We start from the raw sequence: 14,881 nt of genomic DNA on the forward strand, positions 1-14,881 counted from the left end.
CTATCCCGAAGCCTTTGAGGTTATCCCTCGAAATTTGTTTTCCTACGGTCCTTATTTGTAGCGACTGATATTCATCGCAAACACGACAGAAAGAATTTACTCCGAAGCTCTGAAATGGATCTGACGAAACCTCTGGGTCGGCAGCTGTTAATGTAAATCCGCCTGAATAAAAAGCAATGAGCTTTCCATGTTTCACGTGACTTATTTATAACCAGCTTGTCAAATGTCAAAAATGAACCCGGCTCATTTTTCTATTTCTTTCTGACAATTTAATTTAGAGGGCGCTATTACAGGACATGCAAAGGCATATTGATCTGGCGGTTAGGATTTCCATCAGAGGGTTTTTGTTGCTAACAAGACGGGCCGTGATCCAGAGAGATATTATTAAAGATCAGGTGCATAGAGTGCATGTTTAAACTGCCCTCTGGCTTCAAGGACAAATATTCAAGGCTGCCACAAAGAGGAAGAGGAGGGGGTCAATCTATTCTCCAAAGCACCTGAAGGCAGGACAAGAAGCAACGGATGGAAACTCATCAAGGAGAGAAGCAACCTGGAACTAAGGAGAAACTTCCTGACAGTGAGAACAATTCATCAGTGGAAAACTTCTTCTAGATAATCACCTGTCTGAGATGGTGTAGGTTCTCCTGCTAGAGCAGGGGGCTGGACTAGAAGACCTCCAAGGTCCCTTCCAGTTCTATTCTATTCTATTCTATTCTATTCTATTCTATTCTATTCTATTCTATTCTATTCTATTCTATTCTATGCCATGCCATTCCATTCCATTCCATTTCTTATTCTATTCTATTCTATTCTATTCTATTCTATTCTATTCTATTCTATTCTATTTTATTCTATTCCATTCCATTCCATATTTTCTATTCTATTCTATTCTATTCTATTCTATTCTATTCTATTCCATATATTCTATTCTATTCTATTCTATTCTATTCTATTCTATTCTATTCCATTCCATTCCATATTTTCTATTCTATTCTATTCTATTCTATTCTATTCTATTCTATTCTATTCTATTCCATATTCTATTCTATTCTATTCTATTCTTTCTATTCTATTCCATTCCATTCCTATTCTATTCTATTATATTTTCTATTCTATTCTATTCTATTCTATTATATTCTATTCTATTCTATTCTATTCTATTCTATTCTATTCTTTCTATTCCATTCCATTCATTCATATTTCTATTCTATTCTATTCTATTCTATTCATCTTCTATTCTATTCTATTCTATTCATTCTCTTCTATTCTATTCTCTATTCTATTCTATTCTATTCTATTCTATTCTATTCTATTCTATTCTATTCTATTCTATTCTATTCCATATTTTCTATTCTATTCTATTCTATTCTGTTCTGTTCTGTTCTGTTCTGTTCTATTCTATTCTATTCCATATTTTCTATTCTATTCTATTCTATTCTATTCTATTCTATTCTATTCTATTCTATTCTATTCTATTCTATTCTATTCTATTCTATTCTATTCTATTCTATTCCTAACAGCAAGGACAATTAACCAGTGGAACAACTTGCCTCCAGAAGTTGTGAGTGCTCCACCCCTGGAGATTTTTAGGAAGAGATTGGACAACCACTTGTCAGATTGATACAGGGTTTCCTGCTTGAGCAGGGGGTTGGACTAGAAGACCTCCAGAGTCCCTTCCAACTCTGTTATTCTGTTATCCCCATGTTCGTCTGCACCACGGACCCCCTGAGTAGTGGACTTCATTTAGTTCTCAGGACTTTTGTTCAATGTTTTTCTAGAACCATGTTCCTCAACTTTGGCAACGTCAAGATGTGTGGACTTTAACTCCCAGAAGGAAAGGTGAGAGGTCCCCTGGGTGGGGAATTCTGGGAATCGCAGTCCACGTAGCTTAAAACTCCCTGAAGTTGAGAAACACTGTCTTAGAAGGACCTCCATTATTCAAGTCCTTCTGTTCTCCTCAAGGAACATCTTCCTTTCTCCTTTGGAACAGCTTTGCCTTCAGAAATCGTGGGCGCTCCATCACTGGAGGTTTTTAAGGACAGTCACTTGTCTGAGATGGTATAGGTTCTCCTGCTTGAGTTGGGGGCTGGACTAGAAGACCTCCAAGGACCCTTCCAGCTTCTATTCTATTCTATTCTATTCTATTCTATTCTATTCTATTCTATTCTATTCTATTCCATTCCATTCCACTCCACTCCACTCCATTCCACTCCATTCCACTCCACTCCACTCCACACCACTCTATCCTATTCCATTCCATTTTATTTCATTTCATTCCATTCCACTCCACTCCACTCCACTCCACTCCACTCTATCCTATTCCATTCCATTTTATTTCATTCCATTCCATTCCACTCCACTCCACTCCACTCTACCCTACCCTACTCTACCCTCTACTCTATCCTATTCCACTCCACCCCACTCCATTCCATTCCATTCTATTCTATTCCACTCCACTCCACTCTATCCTATTCCATTCCACTCCACTTTATTCCATTCCATTCCATTCCACTCCACTCCACTCCACTCCACTTCACTCTACTCTACTCTACTCTACTCTCTACTCTATCCTATTCCACTCCACTCCACTCCATTCCACTCCATTCCTCTCCATTCCATTCCATTCCATTCCATTCCATTCCATTCCATTCCATTCTATTCTATTCTATTCTGTATCAGCTGAGTGCTGAACTTCATAGGCTGAACCTGATCTTCGGAGGAAGCACCTAGTCCACTGTGAGACACATTTCATCTGGATTAGTCACCAAAGCTTTGGTGGCGCCTTGTCTTCTTGGTGACCTTTGACCAGTCTCTGAGCCAATATTTTGGTGGGAAGCTGAGGAAAAGGGCATTGTGTTTGAAACAGTCAAGGCGTTGTGTTGAAACAGTCAACTGCAAAGAAAATGGCCCTTGTGCTTGTGTCTCTCAGGGCTGGCTTTGTTTTCCTTCGAGGAGACTGGTCTTCAGGCTCTCCTTGTAAAACTGTTGTTGGCTGCACAATCATTGTAATAGCAACTTCAGCAGAAGTTCGGCCACCTCCTCATTGTGAGGACAAGGCTCCCACACATTGTGCATGACTGTCTTCCTGGCTGTTCCTGGGTGACTGTGTTTGAGGTGGGTTGAGGTTTTATAACGACCTTATTTGGGGATTATAATTAAAAGAAAGTGGCTTAGAGGCATTGTGGGTTTCCAAGGATCTGTGACGATTCCCGACCCTTAGAATCAGAATCGAGCTGGGAGGCACCTTGGAGGTCTTCTAGTCCATCCCCCCCTATTCCAGACAAGTGGGCTGTCCAATCTCTTCTTAAACCCTCCCACCCAGTGATGGAGCACCCACAACTTCTAACTGTGAGGAAATTTCTTCATAGTTCTAGTTTGCTTTTCTCCTTGATTAGTTTCCATCCGTCGCTTCTTGTTCTGCCTGGAGATGGTGTAGACACATCACCTACTGCTTCTATCAGATATTTGTGGTTTCATGAGTAGAGGACAATTTTCCTACAAACTGCCCTGCAGATTGCTTTCATTCCCAGTAGCCCTCAAACCCCTTGAGTTTGTTTATCGAATTATTGGATTTATCCAATTATTTGATTCTGGAATTATAAAATTATTGAACTTATTATTGAATTCACACTCAGGTTTTTCCCCCCAGAGCACAGATGAAGCTTTGGTTTTGTTTTTTTTCCCACGACAACCTTAATCTTTTACTGAGGTGTCAGGACAATTTTAATACCCAGAGAGAAACACAAATACCATCTGTCTACAAAAGTGTCATGCTTGAGTTTCTGCGTAAAGCTGCCTTCCCATAACTGTGTGTGCTAATGCTTTCTTCCCTCCGAGCCAGTTGTCTGGTAAACTGCACAATCAGGCACAAAAACGTAGCTTCTATCAGCTTGATCGAGCTACTTAAAGAAATAGAAGCTTATACCCAATAATAAAGCAAAGTTCTGTACTTCAAAGTTTCAAGCTGTGGCATTCGGATCCTGTCCCACATACTTTAGCCTGTTTCCATTAGTGAATAAAATGCATCTATATATCCAGAACACACTTACAATACAATACAATACAATACAATACAATACAATACAATAGTTGAAAGGGACCTTGGAGGTCATCTTGAGATAGATGGGAAATATCATAAGAAATATATTTTAATTAACAGGAGTGATGTGATGAAAGCTTTAACTAATATTAAGCTTTAACTAATATTAGGAACTGGCTAAATGAAATAACCTGTGTGCTAATTGTATGAAGAAAACATTTTACAAGGAGGAGGAGGAGGAGGAGGAGGAGAATGGAGTTGGAAGGGACCTTAGAGGTCTTCTAGTCCAACCCCCTGCTTAGACAGGAAACCCCATACCATTTCAGACCAAGGGTTGACAAATTTCACACAGATTTCCGTAAAATGTTTTAATGCAAGGATTGGGCCTAAACCACGGAAGCTTCCGCAAGGATCCTCTTGTTTTATTTGCCAGCAAAGGTGGCCTCTCTTTAAACAAGTCCCACATCTTCTTTCCAAAATGCCCGTTGCGTTTTGCAAAGCCGGACCGGCAGAAGGCAAACTGCCCCGTTTGTTCCCCAACGCCAAACCGTGATTCATCCTGGCCTGCTGAGCTTCTGTCGCTTCTTTGATTCATATTTCATCACAGAAAGGCAGCTGGCCTCCCCTTGCTGTCTGCCTTAGAGGGTGACGGCCTTCCTAGCGTTGACCTTCCGCAAGGTTTTGAATCGTTTACGAAGGAAGCGTAGTATCCCAACTGCTGCTTGGTGATGAGCCCTGAAAACGGATTTGAAAAGGAGGTCTAGGATGGACCCTAAGCACTCACAACTCCACCGGCTCTTGGATAAGGAAAGATGGAGGGGTGGAAAACGGAGCTGTTATTCTGATAGCTAGTTGCTACTTTGGCCCCAAAACCTCAAAAAAATATCCAGGATTACTGAACCGCGGGTGGAGGGCCATCACCATAGACAGCGTGAGTTGGCGAGGCCATAAAACTTGATGGACTGGAGAGGGTTCCCTGCCATGCCTCGACTGCAAAGTTGGAAAATAACAACCTTAATTGCAAGAAGAGCTTCGGAATAGCCTACCGCCGTCTGTTGTCCCTGTGGTGATGTGACACGGTTTTCAATAAATTGTCGGGAGTGAAAGATGAGAGACCTACTTGTGTCCTTGCCTTAATTATGAGACAAATGTTTCTCTCGTCGCTTCCTTTTAGATTGGCCTCTTTCTCTGTAATTTACACACACACATACACACACACACACACACACACACACACAACAAAGCACCCTGACTGGATATAACCAAGCATTGTTTAGAATAACAACGTTCTGCTTTCCGAAATGATGGGGAAAAAAATCAGATTTCTCTGGAAGGGGAAAACCAACCTGGAACAAACCGAGCTGTTTCTTAGAGTTAGGCTGGTTTAAAAGGCCACATTATTATTATTATTATTATTATTATTATTATTATTATTATTATTAATAATAATAATAATAATAATATTTTTAAAATTTATAAGCCGCCCCACTCCCGAAGGACTCTGGGCAGCTAACAATAAAAAACACATAAAACATAACAAACAACAATACAAAAACAATCATCCAGGGGTAAGGTTTTATAAACCCCATTTGGAATCCTGCATCCAGTTTTGGTCCCCACGATGTAAAAAAGATGCTGAGACTCTAGAAAGAGTACAGAGAAGAGCAACAAAGATGATCAGGGGACTGGAGGCTAAAACTTACAAGGAATGGTTGTTGGAATTGGGTATGTCTAGTTTAATGAAGAGAAGGACGAGGGGGGACAGGATAGCAGCCTTCCAGTAGCTCAGGGGCTGCCCCAAAGAAGAGGGAGTCAAGCTATTCTCCAAAGCGCCTGAAGGCAGGACCAGAAGCAACGGATGGAAACTAACCAAAGAGAGAAGCAACAGGAAGTCCTCAACTTATGACCACACAAGGGGATCACAAAAGGGGATCACATGACCCCAGGACACTGTGACCATCATAAATATGAGTCAGTTGCCAAGCGTCTGAATTTTGACCACATGACCACAGGAATGCTGCAATGGTCATAAGTGTGAAAAACGGTCATGTCACTTTTTTAGGGCCGTTCTAATTTTGAACGGCCACTAAATGAATCATTGCAAGTATTCACTAGGCTTTAGAAGTGAAGGCAGAGACCTTCCTTGAGGGCCACTCAAGAGAAGAGCCCTCGACTGAAACTTGAACACAGGGCTCGAATCTCAGAGGTCACGTGGCTGGCCTTGCTATCTACTCTTAATAAAGGGCTTTTCCGAGCTTTCCCGTCGTCAGCCAAAGGTGTTTTTTTCCAAAAGGCAACTGGACTTTCTTTGTTTTTTGGCTTGAAGACATTTCTCTCCTCATCCAAGAAGCTTCTTCAGTTCTGATTGAAGGGTGGGGAATGGAAGGAGTTAATCCTTCAGTCAGAACTGAAGAAGCTTCTTGGATGAGGAGAGAAACGTCTTCAAAGAAAAAAATAGTTCCAGTTGCCTCTCGAACAAGCAGCTTTGGAACAAACCTGGATGACTTGAGAGCCTCCGGGGACATTTCTGTCGCAAGCCGTGCTGTGTTTTCGCCTCAAGGTCATTGTAGTACAGCTCGGGAAAGCTTGTGTCTGAAAAACATCGGCCGTCTGTCGGGGAAAACCTTGAGCCAAATTGGGTTGGGGAAACGATTTTAGGGCTGGGCATTGCGAATAAATATATATATATATTTAAAAACAGACAGCGGGCCAAAACGGCGAGGGTCGGTGAGATTGGAAGGAAACAAAAAGAGAGACATTTTTTAACAAAATTCAGACTATAAAGGCAGGGAAGCAGGTTTTCATTTAAATTCTGGCCCCATTTGCCCATCAGTTCAGACGTTTTGCTCGCCCCACAGAGAGGAATCGTCCATCTGTGGAATCTGATCCGAAGTCAAAATTCTCCCACAACATAATTCCAAGTTTTATTTTTATTTTATTTTTTTTATATAAGTTTGGAGAGAAACTCTGCTGAACCAACTGCATTTTTACTTCTGGCTTGCCCTACCAAGGGTGGCATTTATTTATTTAAGATTTAGGCAAGAACGTAAAATATTTTTGCAAACGTTTCTCTTTGGATATTAAATTGCACGTTTTTCTTGCTTTAAATACAGATAGCCCTGGACTTATAAAACAGTTCGCTTACAATGGCAGTGAAAGAAGTGAGTTGTGACCGTTTTTCACACTTACGACCGTTGCAGCATCCCCAGGGTCACGTGATCAAAATTCAGAGGCTTGGCAACTGGCATGGACTTACGACGGTTGCAGCTTCCCGGCGTCACATGATCCCCTTTTAGCATCTTCTGACAAGCAAAGTAACAGGGGAAGCCCGCTTCACTTAACAACTGCAGTGACTGACTTAACCACAAGGTCATAAAATGGGGCAAAGTTCACTTCACAAGTGTCTCACTTAGCAACAGAAATTTTGGTCTCCCCGTACGTCGAGGACTCCCTGTAACGAGGGTGACTTTCTGACAACCCAGGTCAACGAGGAAGCCTGATGTCACTTAAAAACCACCGTGATTCGCTTAACGTCCGTGGCCAGAAAGGTAGTAAAACGGGGCAAAACTCCCTTAACTTGTTGAGCCACGCAAACATTGGGCTCCGTCGTGATCGTAAGATGAGGATTCCCTGCAGAGGTGAAGATACACATCATGCATTTTGCAGAAGTCGGATTTCTCTCTCTCTTTTTGGGGGGGGGGGGAGAGGTTAAATATTCACTCCAAAGGTTTTATTTTTCAGTTCTCAGGACGCCTTTTTAATAGTAGTAGTAGTAGTAGTAGTAGTAGTAATAAAAACAATGATATCTGTAATACCATTAAACATCCACATCTGCCTATCCCAGGTCCTGGGTAAGGACTTGATAGGTAGACAAAATGCCAAATCCAGTCTGAACATCTGGATGACTGTGCGATGATCCATAATAATAATAGTAGTAGTAGTAGTAGTAGTAGTAATAATAATAATAATAATAAAGTTGAAAGGGACCTTGGAGGTCATCTAGTCCAACCCCTTGCTCAGGCAGGAAATCCTATACCAATGGTTCTCAACCTGTGGGTCGGGACCCCATTTGGGGTGGAACGACCATTTCACGGGGGTCGCCAAACAACGCAGTCCGCCATTTTTCCCCCTTTTCCTTAGCTGTGCTACTCCCTTTTATTCTATTGGCTTTTGAAAGCCAATAGAAGAGACTCTCTTGAATAGAGTCTAATTCTATTGGCTTTCCAAAGCCAATAGGAATTGTCCAGGCTGTCTCTGCCCTGTTGAGCCCGCCAAAAAGTCCCATTCTGCAAACGGTGCTGCACCAGTTGAGTAGTCCTCGACTTACAACCGGTTGAGTGTCGCGGCATTAAAAAGGTTGAGAACCACTGCCCTACACTATTTCGGACAAATGGCTGTCCAGTCTCTTCTTAAAAACCTCCATTGTTGGAGCATTCATTGCTTCTGGAGGCAAGGAGTTCCACTGGTTAATTGTTCTGTCAGGAAACTCCTCCTCAGTTCCAGGTTGCTTCTCTCCTTGATTAGTTTCCATCCGTTGCTTCTTGTCCTGCCTTCAGGCGCTTTGGAGAAGAGCTTGACTTCTCTGTGGATGGACACTAAAGATAAACTGCCCAGCCGAAGCACGGAACACAAATAACAGCTGACAGAAGTAGAGGAAAGGTCTTCAAAAATTTAATAATGAAAATTAGCTGGGTCTTAGAGTGGGAAAGGAAGAAGGCAAGCTATAAAAACATCCGTAAGAGAAGATAACTAGCAAAACAGGAAAGAACCTATTTTTCTAAGAAGTCATGAAAAGGGGGGGGGCGAACTCAGGCAACTGAGCATGTGCAGTTAGTTGATTAATATTAACTGACATAGTTAAATTATCTCTTCATTTTAATGTACATGTGATGTATGATTTAGTATGTCGCAGGAAATAGGTAGGAGGCAGTCGGAAAGAGGGTAACCTCATAGTACCTCAGCCAATGGGGAAAGAGGAGGGATGTGATGCTGTATAAAGAAGGGAATATTTTTGGTTGCTTGGATGCAACTTATTTTCATGTTTGGTGGACTTGTAAAAATATTAAAGCTTTTTGGATTATGATTTGGTGGAACATTCAAAAGGTTTTTAAAAGGAAGATTAAGTTTACTCCCCAGTTATTTCTTTTGGGTATTTTTGTGGATTTTGATGCTAAAGAAACTATTTTAATGTTGAATTTAATAACAGCAGCGAGATTATTGGTGGGTCAATATTGGAAGAAGGATTCTCTGCCTTCTTTAGAAGAATGGGTATTTAAGGTTTCTAATTTAGCAGAAATGGCTAAAATTTCTGCTTATTTAAAGGACCATTCACAAGAGAATATTTATTGTATGGAGAAGATGGATAGAATATGTTCAGAAGAAATATGGAACTACAAAGTTTCATTTATTTTATGAGTAATGGATTTGTTTATAAAAGTATGATGTTAAAGTTTGAAGAGAGTTAAGGGTTAGTATGATTTTGGTTATTGTATAATTAGTAAACTTAAATAGATTATGTTTAATATGTTTGTATAACCCTGTACTTGGCTCTGGGAAGTGGAGGATGGGTTGGAGGTTAAATAGCTCAGATAAGTAGAAATAGTTTTATTGTATATAATATTGATGTTTCAATTTGGAGAGAGGAATTGCTCGGGCATTTCCCTGGATCACATCCGGAATGAGAAGATAGGAGGAAGGGGAGAAGTAAGTAGGAAGGTTGAGGAGAAGGAGGAGAGGGGGAGAGTGAGGAAGAAGAGGGAAAGAGGGAAGTGAGAGAAGAGGTTAGAGCAGTGGTTCTCAATCTTTCTAATGCCGTGACCCCATAATACAGTTTCCCATGTTGTGGTGACCCCCAAGTGGGTGTGGCCACCAATAAAAGGGAGTAGAACAGCTGGGGAAAAGGGAAAAAAATGGCAGACAGCGTGGTTTGGTGACCCCCGTGAAATGGTTGTTCGACCCCAAATGGGGTCCCGACCTACAGGTTGAGAACCACTGGGTTAGAGGGTGGATGCGGTTTGGGGGGAAATGGGTGAGCAATACCGAAAGTTATGTGTATAAATTTATTTTACTCTTTATCTGAAGTATTCTTTATGATGTAATGTAAAATTGAAAATAAAAAAAAATACAAAAAAAGGGGGAATATTTTGGGTTGGAACTTTGGAGAGAACCAAGCTTTGATTGCTTCTCTCCCCGCTTATGGCAATAAATGAAACAAAAGGCCTTCACTGTGCCTTGGCTGGTTATTGGTCAGGCGAGCTCGCCTCTGGTCACGAAGGAAAGAAGCCAGGAGCACATAACACAGCAGAGCGCACTAACGCGCACCCCATACGAATGCTCGCCCTGCCTGTGCTGAGCAAAACAAAAGCTTTTGGGAGCTGAAGGCTGTGGGAACCCTGCCCGTAAACCGGCGTGCGCTCCAGCTATGACTGAGAGGTGCCGTCACAGCTCATAAAACTGGCCTCATAATCCCCGGCTTTTCCCCACGGTTCTCCAATTTCTCCGGATCGCTGATGCACGGCCCCGCCTGGGCTGGCACTCACCGAGCGCATTTTGGCGCTGAAGGCCAATGGTGTATCGGTGGGACAGTGCTTCCCTCTGGCCTCGGCTGTCGTAGATGCTCAGAATGCTGTAAAAATAGCGTTTCTGTCCTGTGTTCAAACCCTGCCAAGGCAAGGACCCAGTCTGGTTAGCAACGGCAAACACAATAAGTCTCTCTCACAATAAGTCCTCGACTTATAGTTGGTTTGGGGACCGTTCAAAGTTACAACAGCCCTGAAAAAAACAGCTATTTTTCACACTGCCGCTTCCCAAGGTCACGGGATCAAAGTTCAACGGCTTGGTGAAGGACTCGCATTTAGGAGGGTTGGCAACTGGCGTGCACTTGTGCCAGTTGCGGCGTCTCGGGGTCAGGCGATCCCCTTTTGCGGCCTTATGACAAGCAAAATCAAAGGGGGGGAAGCCAAATTCACTTCACAATCCTGTCACTCACTTAACAGCAGAGTGATTCGCTTAACAGCCGTGGCAAGAACAGTCATAAAATGGGGCAAAGATGACTTTATTCTTTTGCCTCACAACGGAACTTTCGAGCTCAGCTGTGGCCATTAAGTCAAGGACTTCCTGCACAAGTTAGAAAAGCATTTGGGCTGGTGAGAGGTTTCGTATATCAAAATATATTTTACTCTTTCGATTGCTTCCCTTTTCCTTTCAAATATTAACTGAATCCCACAGGGGTCCGAGATTCAGTGTATTGTCCGCCAATGAGATTGGAGTTTTCCTTAAGAAAGTGCTCGTTTTGGTGGCTAAAGGAACTCTGTGAATCCAGGCCCGTGACACAACTGCGTCCGAGCACTGAGAAATTTACTTCCTAAGGCCCGTAAGATTGGAGGACTTGTCTTGACTTTGGGGTCCCGTAAACTAAAAGGTAACCAACTCCGATACCTTCATTAAGAACGAGTCCCATTCACTTGAAGGAACCTGGACACGTGGCAGTTTAGGATAGCGGCGTTTGCTAGGATTTCGTTTCGGACGTTCTCCCATCTCCACTGTTTTCGAACTACCAGCAGGAAAGGAGCTGTTGATGGTAAAAACAAACCCAAAAATTATATAAATTTGGCTTCTGGCTTTTTTTAAAAAAGAAAATCAGTTGTCTTACTGCATTGTGTAACATTGATTAGTCTCTCTCTCTCTCTCTCTCTCTCTCTCTCTCTCTCTCTCTCTCTCTCTCTCTCTCTCTCTCCCTCTCCTCTCTCTGTCTGTCTCTCTCCACTCTAATATCTCCAGTCTCCAATCTCCATCTCTCTCTCTACCTCTCTCTCTTTACCTCTCTTTCTATCTATCCTCTAGTGTCTCTAGTCTCCAATCTCCATCTCCATCTCTCTCTCTTTCTACCTCACTCTCTCTACCTTTCTCTCTCTCTATCCCCTAATGTCTCCAGTCTCCAATCTCCATCTCTCTCTCTCTACCTCTCTCTCTTTACATCTCCCTTTCTATCTATTCTCTAGTGTCTCGTCTCCAATCTCCATCTGCATCTCTCTTTCTACCTTTCTCTCTCTACCCTCTTTCTCTCTCTCTCTCTCTCTCTCTCCCCCCCTCTCTCTCTATCCCCTAATGTCTCCAGTCTCCAATCTCCATCTCTCTCTCTATCTCTCTCTTTTTACCTCTCTCTTTCTATCTATCCTCTAGTGTCTCCAGTCTCCATCTCTCTTTCTACCTCTCTCTCTCTATTCTCTAATGTCTCCAGTCTCCAATCTCCATCTATCTTTCTCTCTACCTCTCTCTCTTTACATCTCTCTCTCTATCCTCTAATGTCTCCCATCTCCAATCTCCATCTTCATCTCTCTCTCTATTTCTCTTTCTCTGTCTCTATCTCTCTATCTCTATTTCTCCATCTCTACCTGTGTGCAGAGATGGACTTTATGCAGGTTCCAAGCTGACGTCTTCCTGGACTGTAAGTCTACTTTTGTTGACAAGTTTGCTTTGCAATAATTCTAAAAGTTTCCATCCTTTGATTCTTGTTCTGCATTCAACTGCTTTGGTCAACCTATTCTCCAAAACAGGACAAGAAGCAACGGATGGAAACTAATCAAGGAGAGAAGCAAGCTAGGAGCAAGGAGGAATTTCCTGACAGTTGGAACAATTAATCAATGGAATGGCATAGGTTGTGGATGCTCCATCACTGGAGGCGTTTAGGAAGAGATTGGACAGCCATTTGTCTGAAGTGGAATAGGGTCTCCTGCTTGAGTTGGGGGTTGGACCAGAAGACCTCCAAGGTCCCTTCCAACTCTTTTCATCGTAAACAAGGTATTTTTTAATTAATAAATTTTTGAATTAGAACCCTGAGGTCTCAAGAATTCTTTTTCTGGTGGACTTTTGGTTATAGGAAAAAGGATGCTGCACTCGAAGATCCAAGATTGTCAGTATTGTCAATCCTATATAATAACAATAATAATAATGTTGGAAGGGACCTTGGAGGTCTTCTAGTCCACCCCCATGCTCAGGCAGAAGACCCTATACCATTTCAGACAAATGGCTGTCCAGTGTCTTCATAAAAACTTCCAGTGATGGAGCATTCACAGCTTCTGGAGGCAGGTTGTTCCACTGGTCAATTGTTCTAACTGTCAGGAAATTTCTCCTTAGTTCTAGGTTCCTTGCACCTTCTCCGACAATAGGTGTCTAATTTGGACATTACATGCACGTCTACATCTAAAACAGAAACCAAACTATCATCTTCTCTCAATACATATATTACTACTTAGTTTCGTGCACTTTAACACGCTTTGCCTTTTTTGCAGATGCATTTAAAATCTGCTTTTGAATGCCTGCCTTTAGATGTCAGAGAAGCAAGTAAGAAAGAGCAGCACAGCTTGATTTGGTAGAAAAATGTTTTGTGCAGTCTTGGTCGCCGTCACTGAAGATACCATGGAAGATTTGAAAAATACCAGTTAGAAAGACGACGCTCTTTATGATCTTAAAGAACAGAAATCTTAGGAAGAGGGCTTAGAAATTTGGTCTAACTTCTGCCAAAGCACAACTGTTATTATGCCTTCGGAAGCTGTGGGTGCTCCAACATTGGAGATAATTTAAGAAGAGTTGGGGACTGGAGGCTAAAGCATATAAGGAACAGCTGCTGGAATTGGGGATGTCTAGTGTAATGAAGAGAAGGACGAGGGGGACATGATAGCAGTCTTCCAATATCTCAGGGGGTGCCCCAAAGAAGAGGGAGTCAAACTATTTTCCAAGGCCCCTGAAGGCAGGACAAGAAGCAATGGATGAAAACTAACCAAGGAGAGAAGCAACCTGGAACTAAGGAGAAACTTCTGGACAGCGAGAACAATTAACCAGTGGAACAACCTGCCTCCAGAAGCGGTGAATGCTCCAACACTGGAAGTTTTTAAGAAGAGACTAGACAGCCATTTGTCCGAAATGGTATAGGGTTTCCTGCCTGAGCAGAGGGTTGGATTAGATGACCTCCATGGTCCCTTCCAACTTTATTATTATTATGGACCATTGCATAGTCAGCCAGATGTTCAGACTGGATTTGACATTTTGTCTACCTATAGAGTCCTTACCAAGGACCTATTATTATTATTATTATTATTATTATTAGTCTGAAATGGTATAGAGTTTCCTGCCTGAGCAGGGGGTTGGACTAGATGACCTCCAAGGTCCCTTCCAACTCTGTTATTCTGAGAACAGGTCTACCTAAATTCTGATCTGCCCTCAAAGTTCAAAAGATCACCTTGGGCTAATCCCCATCACTGTTTAATCTCTCTTACAGGGCAGTTGTGAGAATAAAACAAATACTCTGGAAGGAAACTTGGAAAATAAGAATAAATCATAGTTATCTTCTACATTTATTTTCATTTGGAGCCAAGGCAAGCATAAATGTTTTCTCTCTGCAAGTCAAACACTTTGTCCTATGAACAGCTGAGGCTGAAATACACAAGAGCTGAAACATGCAGGAAAGAAGGCATTGACTTGCAAATATCTAGTCAATTTCTCCCACCCAGCTGGATTGGAAGGATTTGGTAGGAAATCCAATCTGTTCATTGTTGACTTACCCTTGCTTTGCAAAAAAATACTTCTTCTTTACCAGACAGATATTAATAGTAGATCCAGTATCTTGCAAGAAGCTTCATGATATGGTCTGTTTTGTTGACTAATAACCTAGCAATATGCACAAACACGCATACACAAAACACAAACAGAGAGAGAGAGAGAGAGAGAGAGAGAGAGAGAGAGAGAGAGAGAGAGAATGCTGAATTTGACTCAATGCCTGAAGCAATTCTTGACTTGCTGTCAACTTGGAGACTGGCTTATTCATTTTGTTCCTACTAGCATAAA

At 42.0% G+C, this 14,881-nt stretch overlaps 1 protein-coding gene across 2 annotated transcripts in view; it reads right to left on the reverse strand.

Moving 5' to 3' along the window:
• The window catches only part of FAM216B (family with sequence similarity 216 member B), a 40,280-nt gene that overhangs the window by 6,896 nt on the left and 18,503 nt on the right, over positions 1 to 14,881 (reverse strand). The window contains exons 3-5 of one of the 2 annotated variants that reach the window (XM_039366748.1): positions 11,477 to 11,609; positions 10,579 to 10,699; positions 3,433 to 4,774 (exon numbers count right to left, since the gene is read on the reverse strand). In XM_039366748.1, the coding sequence (XP_039222682.1) occupies positions 4,641 to 4,774; positions 10,579 to 10,699; positions 11,477 to 11,609 (388 nt within the window). In that variant the 3' untranslated portion in view covers positions 3,433 to 4,640. Of the gene's footprint in view, positions 1 to 3,432; positions 4,775 to 10,578; positions 10,700 to 11,476; positions 11,610 to 14,881 lie in introns of those variants that run through there. The other variant, XM_039366749.1, reaches the window with a different exon arrangement.

This window comes from Crotalus tigris, unplaced genomic scaffold, assembly GCF_016545835.1.
Source record: "Crotalus tigris isolate CLP2741 ecotype Arizona unplaced genomic scaffold, ASM1654583v1 scf7180000020351.1464749751:1500972, whole genome shotgun sequence".
NCBI lineage: Eukaryota > Metazoa > Chordata > Lepidosauria > Squamata > Viperidae > Crotalus > Crotalus tigris.